Here is a 15,626-nt window from a genome sequence, read left to right on the forward strand (position 1 = left end):
GGACCAGTGGGGTTCTGTCCTGGGAGTGGAGGATCCGGAGGGAGGTCTGTTGCTGGAGGCTTCGGATTTGTTGTAGGTACTGGTTGTCCTGGTTGGGTCCAAATTTTGTTGGTCTGAACGTAGTCCAGAGTCCGTGCGGGGTCAGTCGGTTCCGTAGGCAGGTGCTGAGGAAGGAGATGTGGCTGTGGTAGTGAGTCTGTTTGAGAACGTGGCTGAAGAGCTTCTGGGCAGAGGAGATGGCTGAAGAGCCATCCCATAACCTTAAAAACTACTTATTAGAGTTAGAATAGTAGAAAAATTTACAAGTACTTATCAATCAGCCTTCCTCCCTTTACCAAATTAACAGACAATAATGGGATGTGCTCCTAGTGTAGGCTCCTGTCTCATGTTGTTTTCTCCCTCTGAGAGTATCTGTTCTTGTGGTGTTTTTAAGCTCTCCCATTGTTCCCTCTCTAGGTGATGCTAACTGCTTGTCTTGGACTTCACACCTTGTGTGCTTCCCCAGATAATGTTGATTGCCTGTCTTGGGGTCCTCATCTCTCCTGCTCCACTAGGTGGTGTTGAATCCTATCACAGGATCTCCTCTAGATAAGCAGTGCTTGTTGATTGCGCAACTCTCAAATGGTTCCGACTTCAGCAAGTCCAACAATGATAAAGTCATCACAGCAGACACTTTATCAGTGTGAATAAACATATACACACACATACATATATATATATATATGAGAGAAAGAGAGAGAAAGCAAGAACAATTCAAGAAGTTTTACAATGAAGTGTCACCTATTTGCCTTCTGGAAGATGATTTCTTCCTTTCTCTTTCACTGTCTAATCCTGACTTCTGCAGCTGGGGCGTAGGGAGTATCCACTATTCTTGGTTGTGTTGGCTGTGGATGAATTAGTTGGTCATCTCCAGGGGCATTTGGTGTAGAGTACCAAGCTTACTCTGGTTTCCACCCAGATAGTGTCATGCTCCACTGTTCGGATTTCTCGATATTCTGCAAGGAGTGATGGATGGGCGAGGGACCTCTGGTTTCCTAAGAAGCATCTGGGTGGCCTGAATTTAACTCCTCCTCCTGGCAGTTATCCCCCCTAATGTCTTGACTTTGATGTTGAGCATCTGTGGCTAAAGGAATAGAGTGCATATCTGGAAAAGACTGCATGCTAGATCTGAGATTCTATCGTGGTAAATCCATGTAGGCAGCCAGACAGATACTTGTCAAAGTCTGAATGGTACTGATAATTTTGGTAGACTGCTTCAACTTTGATCCAGTTGACTGAGTACTTCTAACAAACTTGTCCCTTGGTGCTGGCCTTTTCTTAGTGCAGGTTTGCTGGGTGCTGTGAGTATTTGCACAAGACAAAGAAAATTAGTTTAACAAAAAGGAATGAAAGCTTGTGCAGATTAATAATGAGATAGCATTAATTGGTAATGGTAGAGCAGTCCATCACAGTACAATGAAGATCCCTGGGTTGATTGCCAAAGTCTTCCACTTTCTGGTGAGTTGAGGAGCTTCTATCCATCATCACCTGGTGGTGAGACATTTTTCCCTGCCATGAGACAAAAGGAGGGTAATGCGTGAGGGAAATAGTTGGAAGAGCTACTAGTGGCAATGGAGGAACAAGACAGATGATGAGGTGTCCTCAATAAGTAAGTATGAAGTACAGAGGGCAGGGAGGGCTAATAGATTGGGAGGACGAAGTGAGTGAGAGCAGTCTAGTGAACATGTTACATACAATAGGGATACACATGAATGGTGAGAGGCATGTGCAGCGGCAAGGTTTGAAGAATGGGGACCCTGTTAGTGTGAGGTGGCACTTACCCTTCTAAAGCACAGAAGATATTCCCTTTCCTCCTGAACTGCTGGATATTTATTTTAATCTGGGACACTGTACTAACCCGAGCAACTATCACTGCTCTGGACTAGTGGGTCTGGTTCCATCTCCTTTGCTGGTCAGCAAGAAAAAACATGGCCCTCCTCTGTATCACCTGTCCATCAGCACCTTGAGGCGCCTGCTGAAGAATTTAATTAATTCATTGAAGTTAAATTCCAACAATTGCCATTGTGGGACTTGAATGTATGTCCCAGGCTTAAAACTCTGATTATTGGTCCCAGTGATATTACCACTGTACCACCATCAACCTCCATTTCCAAATTCAAATTGGAAAACATCTAGGAAGTTAGTTGAGTGTTACTGTGTCAGTGAGATTTTCTCATACAGCATAATTTTCACATTTTTTAACCAAGTGTTTCTTCAAGTAACATTTATAGCAGCCAGTTCAGAATGGTCCATGTCGATTTTTCTGATGGAAGTTTCCTTCCATTCTTTATCTTATTAATAATGAAACTGGTCTCTTCTGCCCAGTCTCAAGGAATTGTAAAGCAGGAGAGACAGAAATGCTCACCACTGCCAGGACTTTGCAACATAAAATACTGCTGGTGTCATATTTAAATCCCAGCTGCGCACTACTTCAAACACCTGAATGCTCCAATGTTATCCTGAAGGAAATCAACAAAAAATGGAAGTTAGACCTCTGAGGGTCACCACACCATGGGTGAGGGGAGAGGATGAGAATAAAATTCCTTCATGCAGAAAGTTAATCTATGCTATTGCCATCATGCTGCTTTGCAAACCGTCCATCCAGCCAATTGAGCAAACTTACCCTCCATTATAAACAGTAATGCGTAGTTATAGATTTTCCAATAAGAGGAAATATCCTCTCCATTTCCACCTTGCGAGGACCTCTCAGGAGTTTATATGTTGGGTTGAATGGAACTTATCTTACTCTGTTCTTTATCAGGTAGAAATCAGTACTGTTTTGTTACGAACACTTTAAATGCTGGGTTGGCATTAAAGTAATATAGAAAGACATTTTGGTACAAGTAAATAGCTTTGGGATGATATTATTGGAAGTTTCCTTTACAATCTTTACGATAAGTTTCATATAGTAATCCTTTAAGGTGAGGAAGCTGGCAGCGAGGCAAAATTAATGGCTAATAACTCCTTGTTTTTCCCCAACTTATATTGCCTTAAGATTTAAATTACTTCAGTGAGATATCCTGATCCGTTGACATAGTAACAAATTGCAGACCCTGCTAGTCAGTTTGGTTTTGTACAATATTAATATTTGTAATGCAGCTGAAATGTTGTCTTTGTTTTAATGACATGCTAGATCATATACCTTCCCATAACTTATCCATGATACAGGATGATTCATTATAGGATATTATTTTACTGTTACAAGGAAGGTTTATTCTCAGGCAAGATTCTGAAGAAATCCATTTAATATTCTTTCATTGTGCGAGCTTGATCTTCACGGCTCAGGGTTCCATTTAAAAGTGAATTGTGGTCACTAATCTTTCTACCCCTGCTCTATCTGCTTTTGTATGAATGCAATTGAGAAAATGACTACATGCTGAGGTGAAAGAGTGAAACAAAGAGATCAGTACTGTGAAGCAGAGGTTATGGATACACGCCTGAATATAAAGTAGATAAAAATATAGTGTAAAAGAAACTCCAAGTCAGAATGCTTATGGAGCAGTTAATGTTTTCACTTTTGGTCATTACATTAAGATTCTATAACATGAGTTTTCCCAAATATTAAATCCTTTGTAATGTAGTTACTCAGCTCACTTTAGTCAGTCCATACCAAGTACCCTCAATATTATCAATTCTATTTAATACAATGTAATTCATAGAAAGGACAACAGAGAACTTAAATGAAAGAGAATGGCTGTGGTGTCTCACAAAAACTAAACATTCTGTAAATACTCAGGAGATTAGGCAAGAACTCTATTTATTAACACAATAAATGTGTTTACGTTTTCTCAACAGCTTTAATTAATCTCACCAAAAGTTATTCAGTCAATCTTAGGAAAGAATCTACTGTCTAATATACAGCTTAGAAATGTTTCTTCAAAATGCTTCCAGGAAGTTTTATCTTATTCATCTTACTCAGGATTCAGTGTCATGAGTTTACAAATAACTTCTTGAAACTGGTCCGAACTGGCCCCTATTTTGAGCTTGTGCCATTTTCTCCTATTGATACTGCTTAACCTGCAGGAGTGCTCTAGGTTTATGTTTCCTAAACTTATTGTGAATAAATTTTGGACAGATTTGCTAACTTTTCCCAAAGTTAAAATATTCAATATTTTAAAGCCTTTCTTTACAAAGCTCAGGTCTGTGATGCTAAAGACCATTCTTTTGGTTCTCTTCTAACCCACTTCCAGGGCTGACGTCTCTAGTATTTCACAGTTACCAGAACTAGATATATATTGGGATAACTAATTTAAATTTAAACCATGGCCTCCTAATGTAATATAATGTATTCCAAATTCTTTTTTTTAACCTCAATAATTTTTTTCAGTCCTACATCATCATGAATCTGAGAATAAGCCTTTTTATTCGTTTAGTTAGTAACACAAAATAATACTGCTAACATCCTACCTTGTATCACACTGCAGTAGATGAACTAGGGTTACATTGTAAATTTCGCTGCAGCTAAGCCACAAATAGAGTGGAGAAAGGTAGGATTGTTTGAATGAGAGAAGAGCTTCCATTACTATTTCATTTTAAAACTTAAGAAAAGCAAACAAAAATAACAAAATTCATTGAATTAACTTTACACATAAAAGCTTTACTCATGGTCCTTTGGGGAACTGCACTACCTAGTAAGGAATTGAGCAAAAAAAACCCTAAAAGATTCAAGGTTTGACTCCTGGTCTGTGTTGAATTAGCTGATCTCAGTTTTGTTGACAGTAATATTACAACTGGTCTCTAGCAATAGGTAAACATCTGGAATTTCAGTTCCAGTTATAGGCCATTGGCTCTTGCTGAAATGCACATTTGTGGACATTGTTTGTTGTGATTAGATTCAGCTACTGAGCACAATGCAAAAGGCACACAAGGAATCATCATTTTGGAAACTTAATGAAGAGAAACATATTTGTGGAAGTATTGCTAAGGCCTTTAGGGATAAAACTTGAAATAGAAAAAGCATCTTCAAAGGAATAATACAGGATTATGTCCATATTAGATATACAAATGCCTGACCAAATTTCTCTTCAGCTCAATCATATACTTATTTTACTCACTTGGTGGATTGTGAGGCCAAAAGATCAGCATAAGAGATCACAAACTTCTGAAACTTTCTGTGCTGCTCTTCCCATCGGTCATCCACTGAGTAGTAATTGGGAAGTGGGGCTCCAAACAGGATCTCACTACGAAGCAGGGAGCTTTTCATGTTTTCAACTGTTAGTCCCTCATCAACATACCAGTAAAATTCAGGATGAGTAATAGCCAGCTTGAGTGAGCCTGGAAAATTAAAATCAATACAAATCATTTCATAAATAATAAACAAAGTTAAATGCTGGCTGTTATTTTTCTGAAGTTCTTAAATACTCTGCTGTACAGCGATGGGTGCCCACCCATGTTGGCATTTCGTTGACCAAAATCTGAAAAGTCAAATTAATTTGAGTTAAGAAGCTGATGAAGGTCCTTAAAACAGTGGTTAAATACAACTACATTTTCCTGAAATATTATCAAAATAAATAGTCATTTAAACTATAGCAGTCAATAATTCATTACTTAACCCAATTTTAACCCACAGTCTTCAAGTCTTTAAAACCACATAATGAATGGTTATCACTTACTACCTCTCAATTTGTCTCAGTTCCAATCCTACTTGTACATTTCTACTTCGTACACAAAATAATTTGATGAGTTGGATGGTCAAAATGTTATGTGAACAAACTGCATTTAGAATTCATGATCCTGAAATAATGCTATGAGGGAATAACATAAAAAACCTTGATATGCTTATTTCCTTCGACAGCCAGGCCTTTTCCTACAATAGTGTTGCTGCGGTCTAGCTGAGGTTTCTCAAAAACAGAACATTTTTTATAACCGAGAGGTCATAGCGTTAGACTGAATGATTTTCTTGGTCCTTATTTTCTTTTAAAACAGTGGATGCACCCCTCAGCCTCCGACACTCCAGGGAAAACAGCCCCAGCCTGTTCAGCCTCTCCTATAACTCAAATCCTCCAACCCTGGCAACATCCTTGTAAATCTTTTCTGAACCCTTTCAAGTTTCACAACATCCTTCCGATAGGAAGATCAGAATTGCACGCAATATTCCAAAAGTGGCCTAACCAATGTTCTGTATAGCAGCAACATGACCTCCCAACTCCTATACTCAATGCTCTGACCAATAAAGGAAAGCATACCAAACACCTTTTTCACTACCCTATCTACCTATGACTCCACTTTCAAGGAGCTATGAACCTGCACTCCAAGGTCTCTTTGTTCAGCAACACTCACCAGTACCTTACCATTGAGTGGATTAGTCCTGTTCTGATTTGCTTTTCCAAAATGCAGTACCTCGCATTAAACATCATCAGCCACTCATCAACCCACTGGCCCATCAAGATCCTGTTGTACTCTGAGGTAACCTTCTTCGCTGTCCACTACACCTTCAATTTTGGCGTCATCTGCAAATTTACCAACAATATCTCCTATGTTCACATCCAAATCATTTATATAAAAGATGAAAAGTAGTGGACCCAGCACCAATCCTTGTGGCACACCACTGATTACAGGCCTCCAGTTTGTAAAGCAACTGTCCACCACCACCCTCTGTCTTCTACCTTCGAGCCAGTTCTGTATCCAAATGGCTAGTTCTCACTGTATTCCATGAGATCTAACCTTGCTAACTAATCTCCCAAGAGGGACCTTGTTGAAGTCCATATAGATCATGACTTACTGAAGTCCTTATAAATCATGTCTACCCCCGCGCTCATCAATCCCCTTTGCTAATTCCTCTAAAATCTCAATCAAGTTCGTGAGACATAATTTCCCACACACAAAGCCATGCTGACTATCCCTAATCAGTCCTTGCCTTTGCAAATACATGTAAATCCTGTCCCTCAGGATTCTCTCCAAAAACTTGCCCACCACCGACATTAGGCTCACTGCTCTATCGTTGCCTGATTTGTCCTTGCCACCTTTCTTAAACAGTGGCACCATGTTAGCCAACCTACAGTCTTTTAGCACCTTACCTGTGACTATCGATAATACAAATATCAGGGCAAGGGGCCCAGCAAACACTCCCCTAACTATTCATAGAGTTCTCTGGTACACCTGATCAGGTCCTGGGGATTTATCCACGTTTACGTGTTTCAAGACATCCAGCATTTCCTCCTCTGTAACATGGACATTCTTCAAGACGTCATCATCTATTTCCCCACATTCTATATCTCTCAAGTCCTTCTCCACAGTAAACACTGATTCAAAATACTCGATAAGTATCTCCTCCACCTCCTGCAGCTCCACACATAGGCTGCCTTGCTGATCTTTGAGGGGCCCTATTCTCTCCCTATTTACCCTTTTGTTATCCTTTTGTTCTTAATGTATTTATAAAAACCCTTTGGATCCTCCTTAAACCTATTTGCCAAAGCTATCTCGTGTCCCCTTTTTGCTCTCCTGATTTCCCTCTTAAATATACTCCTATTGCCTTTATACTCTTCTAAGGGTTCACTCAATCTCCCCTGTCTGCAAACGTCTGCACCCAATCAGCTTTTGAAAGTTCTTACCTAATACCATCAAAATTAGCCTTTCTCCAATCTAGAACTTTAACTTTTAGATCTGGTCTATCCTTTTCCATCATTATTTTAAAACTAATAGAATTATGGTTGCTGGCCCCAAAGTGCTTCCCCACTGACACCACAGTCATCTGCCCTGCTTTATTTCCAAAGAGTAGGTCAAGTTTTGCATTTTCTCTAGTAGGTACATCCACATACTGAATCAGAAAATTTTCCTGTACACACTTAATAAGTTCCTCTCCTTAACACTATGGAACTCTTAGTCCATGTTTGTAAAGTTAAAATCTTTACAAATTTGTTCAATGTGCTCAAGAACATGTAGTTAGCTTTACTAGAGGATGGGCAAAATTCGATCTCCTCTTGGGAAATAAGGCAGCGCAATTGACTGAGGTACTAGTCGGGGGAGCACTTTGTGACCAGTGACCATAATTCTGCTAGTTTTAAAATAGTTATGGAGAAGGATTGATCTGGTCCACAAGTTAAAGTTCCAAATTGAAGCAAGACCAATTTTGATGTTATTAGGGAGGAACTGTCAAAAGTGTGTAGGGTGAGGCTGTTTGCAGGTAAAGGGGCATCTGGCAAGTAGGAGACATTCAAAATAATAATGAGATAATGAGAATTCAGAGTCGAGAGTGTGGTGCTGGAAAAGCACAGAAGGTCAGGCAGCATTCACGGAGTAGGAGAATCGATGTTTTGGGCATAGACCCCTCATCAGGAATGAGGCTTGTGGGCCAGGGGGCTAAGAAATAAATGGGAGATAATTTATCACTCAGCTCCCATGGCCCACAAGCCTCATTCCTGATGAAGGGCTTTTGCCCAACACATTGATTCTCCTGCTCCTCAGATGCTGCCTGACCTGCTGTGCTTTTCCAGCACCACACTCTCTACTCTGATCTTCAGCATTTACAGTCCTCACTTTCTCCTAATGAGAATTCAGGACCAGTGTATCCCTGTTAATGTGAAGGACAAGACTGGCAGGAGTAGCGAACCCTGGATGATGAGAGATATTGAGGCTTTGGTCAAGAAAACTAAGGATGCATATGTCTGGTGTATTCATCCGGGATCAAGCAAATCCATTGAGGAGGATATGGGGTGTAGATGTACACATCAGAAGGAAATCAGGAGGGCAAAAGGGGTTCATAAGATAGCTTTGGCAGAAAAGGTAAAAGAGAATCACAAGAGAGTCTACAAGTATATTAAGGGAATTATTTGAGAGAATAGAGCCTCTTAAAGATCAATGAGGTCATCAACATATGGAGTCACAGGAAATGGGTCAAAACCTAAACATATGTTTCTCATTAGTATTTACTGTGGAGAAAGACATGAAAGCTTAGAGACCTTAGAAGTAAATAGTAATGTCTTGAAAAGAGTCCATAGCACAAGTGATGAGCTGCTGATGGTCTTAAAATGCATAAAGGTAGACAAATCCCCAAGACCTGATCAAGTGTATCCAGGACATTGTGGGAAGCTAGAGAACAAATTGTAGGGCCTCTGGTGGAGATATTTGTATCATCAACAGCCACGGGGGTGAGGCTGGCAAAAGTCGTGCTATTATTTAAAGAAGGCTGCAAGGAAAAGCCAGGGAACTACAAACCAGTGAACCTAACATCAGTGGTAGCTAAGTTGTTGGAGGGGATTCTGAGAGATGGGATCTACATGTATTTGGAAAGGCAAGGAATCTCCTTAGTCAGTATGGCATTGTGCACGGGAAATCGTGTCTCACAAATTTGATTGAGCTTTTTGAAGAGGTGACCAAAAAGATAGATGAAGGTAGAATGGTAGATGTTGTCTACATGGACTTTAACAAGGCCTTAGGCACAGTTCTGCCTGGTAGACTGGTTAATGAGGTTAGATGACATGGGATCCCCAGAGATCTAGCCAGTTGAATACAAAATTGGTTTGACTGGTGCAGACAGAAGGTGGTGATAGAGGGTTCTCGTTTAGACTGGAATTCTGTGACCAGCAGTGTGCTGCAAGGATTAATGCTGGGTCCATTGTTGTGTTTATAATTTATATAAATGATTTGGATCAGACAACAGAACGCATGGTTAGTAAGTTTGTGATTGAAACCAAAATTGCTAATCAGAGGCGCAGACAGACGTTCCTGCTGCCAGCAGCAAAAATTCAGAATGGTGTGTTGTTTCCCTGGTGCCAGGGTCAAGGCTGTCTCAGAGAGGGTGTGGAATGTTCTCAAGGGGGGAGAGGGACCAGCAAGAGGTAATTGTACAAATTGGAATGAACGACATAGGAAGGGAAAAGGATGAGATTCTGAAGGGAGAATATAGAAAGTTAGGCAAGAATTCAAAAAGTAATATTTGGATTACTCCCAGTTCTATGAGCTAGTGAGGGTAAATAGGAGGATAGAGCAGATGAATGCATGGCTGGGGTGAAAGTGACATGTACAAGAAAGACAGATTGCACCAGATTTGGAAGGGGACTAATGTACTGGCAGGGCGATTTGTTAGATCTGCTCGGGACGATTTAAACTAGTAAGGTAGGGTGCAAGTGGGACCCAGAGAAATAGCGAGGAAAGAGATCAATCTGAGACTAGTACAGTCAAACAGTCAGGGCAGGCAGGAACAAAGCAGAGAACAAGGTAGGACTGATAAATTAATCTGCGTTTAGTTCAATGCAAGAGGCCTAACTGGGAAGGCAGATGAACTCAGGGCATGGTTAGAAACATGGGACTTGGATATCATAGCAATTACAGAAATGTGGCTCAGGGATAGACAGTACTGGCACCTTAATGTTCCAGGATACAAATGCTATCGGAAGGATAGAAAGGGGGGCAAGAGAGGACGGGGAGTGTTTTTTTTTTTGATAAGGGATAGCATTACAGCTGTATCTCCTGGTCTCCTTCCTATCGGAAAGATGTTGTGAAACTTGAAAGGGTTCAGAAAAGATTTACAAGGATGTTGCAGGGTTGGAGGATTTGAGCTATAGGGAGAGGCTGAACAGGCTGGGGCTGTTTTCCTTGGAGTGTCAGAGGTTTAAGGGTGACTTTATAGAGATTTACAAAATCATGAGAGGCATGGATAGGATAAATAGACAAAGTCTTTTCCCTGGGGTCGGGTAGTTCAGAACCAGAGGGCATAGGTATAGGGTGAGAGGGGAAAGATATAAAAGAGACCTAAAGGGCAACTTTTTCACACAGTGTATGGAATGAGCTGCCAGAGGAAGTGGTGGAGGCTGATACAATTGCAATATTTAAAAGGCATTTGGATGGGTATACGAATAGGAAGGGTTTGGAGGGATATGGACCAGGTGCTGGCTGGTCGGAATAGATTGGGTTGGGATATCTGGTTGGCCTGGACGGGTTGGATCGAAGGGTCTGTTTCCATGCTGTGTATCTCTATGACTCTATAACTTAATAAGTACGTTGTGTCAGTCTTCACAGTGGAAGACTTGAGTAATATCCCAACAATTAAGGAGAATCAGGGGGCAGAGTTGAGTATGGTAGCCATTACAAAACAGAAAGTATTTGAAAAGCTAAAAGGTCTAAAAATTGACAAGTCTCCTGGCCCCGATGGGCTATGTCCTAGAGTTCTGAGGGAGGTGGCTGAGGAAATAGCGGAGCTGCTGACTGTGATCTTTCAAAAATCACTTGAGTCAGGGAAAGGTCCAGATGATTGGAAAATTACTGTTGTAACCCCCTTGTTCAAGAAAGAATCAAGACAAAAGATGGAAAATTATAGGCCGATTAGCCTAACCTTGGCTGTAGGTAAAATTCTAGAATCCATTATAAAGGATGAGATTTCTAAATTCTTGGAAGTGCAGGGTCAGATTAGAACAAGTCATCAGTGATTTAGTAAGGGGGGGTCGTGCCTGACAAACCTCTTAGAATTCTTTGAAGAGGTAAAAAGTAGATTAGACCAGGGAAACTCAGTGGATATCATCTATCTAGACTTCCAAAAGGCCTTTGATAAGGTGTCTCATGGGAGGCTGCTGAGTAAGGTGAGGGCCCGTGGTGTTCGAGGTGAGCTACTGGCATGGATTGGGGATTGGCTGTCTGACAAAAGACAGGGAGTTGGGATAAAATGTTCTTTTTCGGAATGGCAGCTGGTGACAAGTGGGGTCTGGGTTCAACGTGAACAAGTACGAGATCTTGCACTTTGGAAAAAAGAATACAGGCATGGACTATTTTTTAAATGGTGAAAAAATTCATAGAGCCAAAGTACAAAGGGATCTGGCAGGTTGAGTCCGTGATTAAGAAAGCAAATGTAATGTTGTCATTTATCTCAAGAGGGTCAGAATATAAAAGCAGCGACGTGCTTCTGAGACTTATAAAAGTATAGTTAGGCCCCATTTAGAATACTGTGTCCAATTTTGGGCCCCACATCTCAGGAAGGACATACTGGCACTGGAACGTGTCCAGCAGATTCACACGGATGATCCCTGGAATGGTAGGTCTAACATATGGTGAATGGCTGAGGATACTGGGATTGTATTCATTGGAGTTTAGAAGGTTGAGGGGATATCTAATAGAAACTTACAAGATAATGCATGATTTAGAAAGGGTGGATGCTGCAAAGTTGTTTCCATTAGGCAAGGAGACTAAGACCCATGGTCACAGCCTTAAAATTAGAGGAAGTCAATTTAGAATGGAAATGAGGAGACATTTCTTCAGCCAGAGAGTGGTGGGCCTGTGGAATTCATTGCCGCAGAGCACAGTGGAGCCTGGGACGTTGGGTGTCTTCAAGGCAGAGATTGATAAATTCTTGATCTGCTGTGGTTCTGTTCGCCGAGCTGGAAGTTTTTGTTGCAAACGTTTCATCCCCTGTCTAGGTGACATCCTCAGTGCTTGGGAGCCTCCTGTGAAGCTCTTCTGTGGTGTTTCCTCCGGCATTTATAGTGGCCTGTCCCTGCCGCTTCCAGTTGTCAGTTTCAGCTGTCCGCTTAGTGGCCGGTATATTGGGTCCAGGTCGATGTGTTTGAAGCGGCAGGGACAGGCCACTATAAATGCCGGAGGAAACACCACAGAAGCGCTTCACAGGAGGCTCCCAAGCACTGAGGATGTCACCTAGACAGGGGACGAAATGTTTGCAACTACAAACTTCCAGCTCGGCGAACAGAACCACAGCAACGAGCACCCGAGCTACAAATCTTCTCACAAACTTTGAAAATTCTTGATCTCGCAAGGAGTTAAGGGCTACAGGGAGAGTCTGGGTAAGTGGAATTGAAACACCCATCAGCCATGATTAAATGGCGGAGTGGACTTGATGGGCTGAATGGCCTTGTTTCCACTCCTATGTCTTATGGTTTTATGGTCTTAAAGCAGACATTCACAGCTTTGGGAATTGACATTTCAATCCTTATCTGAGGATAGGTCCCATGCTAATATATCTGAATGTTTCTCTCCTTCTGCAAGAGGAGAACATGCACATAAGCAAAAACATGTCCAGAACAGTGTGTATGAATGAGTTGACCAGACTATCACCTGATGAAGGAGTGTTGCTTCGAAAGCTAGTGTGCTTCCAATTAAACCTGTTGGACTATAACCTGGTGTTGTGTGATTTTTAACAGTGTGTATGAAGAATGCCTACAGTGCTCCTGGCTCTCTTCAAGGAGCAGGCAGTGAAGCTGGCAGAGCAAAGGAACTGTATTTGTGCCAAAGGGGAGATTGGATACACCTATCTAATGAGGAAACCTCCATTCTGCGAGCACATGAAACAGCGATTCTTTAAAACATTTTGATAAAATATGGCAGCTCTCAACATTAATAAATCTTTGAGTTGAATCTAAGTTTGTTTTGGCTAAATTCAAGTGGTATTGTGTGTTTTTTTTGGTGTGTTTGTCACCATGAGGTCTGGTAAGATGTCTTACTGTATTTAGTTAAATGTGACACATTTATTTGCCCTACAATGTGTCTCACATCTGATTTCTAACGCATCATTTCCCATAACACCTCGCTACTCAGCAAATATCAACTCAAAGACTGGCATCCCTTGTACCCACATCACCTTTAAAATGCTGCAATACATCAGGACAGTATTGAAGATCATACTCACAAAATACCAGGGAATGGGAAGATGGCAACACAATTCACCAACTGGAACCTTGAGCTCCTGGTGGACAGGGTGTTGCACAGGACAGCTGTTCTCTTTTCAGAGGTTGGGAAGAAGTGGTTGTGCCACCAGATCTTAATAGCCTGGTCTGCAGTCAACACCCAGATCAGTGCCAGCTTCAAGGTGTGAAAGAACAGCCAGGATGCTATAAAAAAGTCAATTACCTCTCGGTTCTGCAAGGTTTAACTCCATACTTTTTTCTCTCTAAAACTCACAGTCACTATCTCTGCCATTTCACATGCTTATTGATTCCAACATTCTTCCCCTACCCTGTCAGCCTCCCATACCACTAATAGTGCAAGCCTTTGTGCCTTCTCCTCAGTTCTGTTACATCTCATCACCTTCCTCCCACATGTACCAGGACTGACAGGCATGCCACTGTGTCATAGTAGTGTAAATCATTCCCCGATTTATTCTCATTATAAGAGAAGATAGCCTGAATAAGGGCTGAGAGCGCCTGAGCAGTTGGAGGGGTACCTAACATCAAGATCCTTATCCCCAGTAAGAAGGGAAATTTAGCCCTTACAGGACTGGGATCACACCTGCAGGGATGTTGAAACATCATGTCCTGCCAAACAAGTAAGTACTACTCTATATGCTACTGCCACTCTTCCATTAACTGCACTGTAATTTTCAGTCACTGGACACCGCTTCTAACCAGAGGCTGCAATACCTTCTCTCTCTTTGGTCTTGCAGATTTCACAAGATACCCTTGTCCTCAGCACTGAAATGACTGACTCTATCAGAAGTACCATCCTTTTCTTCTGAGGAGAAGAATACAGAAACCTCAGAGGGAATGTTGGCTGCTATTTCACCCCAACCCCCAAACTCTTTTCCCATGAGTTTCTGAGGATTGACCAGGTGACTGAGGGTGGCTCATCCCCTCGACTGACATGACTGGACAGCTCCGGGCAAGATGTGTTCAAACTCAACTGGTTTCTATACATCTCTCCAACTGCATCAGCCCTTTGCCACACCCCGTCTGACTGGCCACTATGGTGCCATTGGACGTCTGTGGCCCAGTCTCTGCTCTGCAGAGGCATGGACACACGGAGACTCTGTTGACACCTGATTGTAGCCAATTTCCTGGACTATTATGGAAAATTATCCTTGACTTACTGTGCTGAGGAGGGCTTCCTGAAGAAGGGCTAATGCCCGAAACGTCGATTCTCCTGTTCCCTAGATGCTGCCTGACCTGCTGCGCTTTTCCAGCAACACATTTCCATTACTGTGCTGAGGACCCCAATTGACTAGTGTCTCAATGGACTTCATTGAGGATGACTCACCTTAAAGTTGTATGACTGTTGGCTGCTTGCTTCATTTGTTGAGAGTGTGTTGCTGGAAAAGCACAGCAGGTCAGACAGCATCTGAGGAAAATCGATGTTTCGGGCTGGAGCCCTTCATCAGGAATACTTGCTTCACCTGCCATATGTTTATTGCATAAGCTACTGGAACAAGGAGCAGGTGTGAGTTTGACAGCAAGATGTGCTCTCCTAGACAGATGGTGATGCCAATGTCCATGGAAGAGGACTGAATGTGACGAGCATCTATATATCATGGTCTGAGTTGCGGTTTGGTCACAGACACATGGTGGTGGGGGGAGTAAGCAGAGAGCTGAATCTGCCAGGTACAGGCACTGGTTTTCATTTTGAGGTTTCTCAACATTGTTCCAACTTATCAAACTTGAGAGTGTAAATTAATAAGGAAAGTGTGCCATTGAATAGGCATTTATCAAGCATTAATCCCTGTCAATCAGCACCTCTCTGCAGAGAATCTCATCACTTCAGCTATTGTGAAAAGCAAAGAGTGAGATAAACTCAATGGTGAGATGAGCCTCCGCACACTTAGCGCCTGATTCTGCCACACATCTCGCCACAGCCCACATCACTCAGACTCCTATAAGATTCTTCCCATTGTGTTTTTCTATACAGCCTCCCAATCTCACTCCCAATCCAGGAGAGAA

At 41.9% G+C, this 15,626-nt stretch overlaps 1 protein-coding gene across 4 annotated transcripts in view; it reads right to left on the bottom strand.

Annotated features, from left to right (window-relative positions):
* The window catches only part of disp3 (dispatched RND transporter family member 3), a 492,208-nt gene that overhangs the window by 180,723 nt on the left and 295,859 nt on the right, over positions 1–15,626 (bottom strand). For all 4 annotated transcript variants that reach the window (XM_043675594.1, XM_043675595.1, XM_043675596.1 and 1 more), the window contains one exon: positions 5,094–5,313. In XM_043675594.1, coding sequence (XP_043531529.1) covers positions 5,094–5,313 — 220 coding nt within the window. The remainder of the gene's footprint in view (positions 1–5,093; positions 5,314–15,626) is intronic.

This window comes from Chiloscyllium plagiosum, chromosome 34 (assembly GCF_004010195.1).
Source record: "Chiloscyllium plagiosum isolate BGI_BamShark_2017 chromosome 34, ASM401019v2, whole genome shotgun sequence".
Taxonomy (NCBI): domain Eukaryota; kingdom Metazoa; phylum Chordata; class Chondrichthyes; order Orectolobiformes; family Hemiscylliidae; genus Chiloscyllium; species Chiloscyllium plagiosum.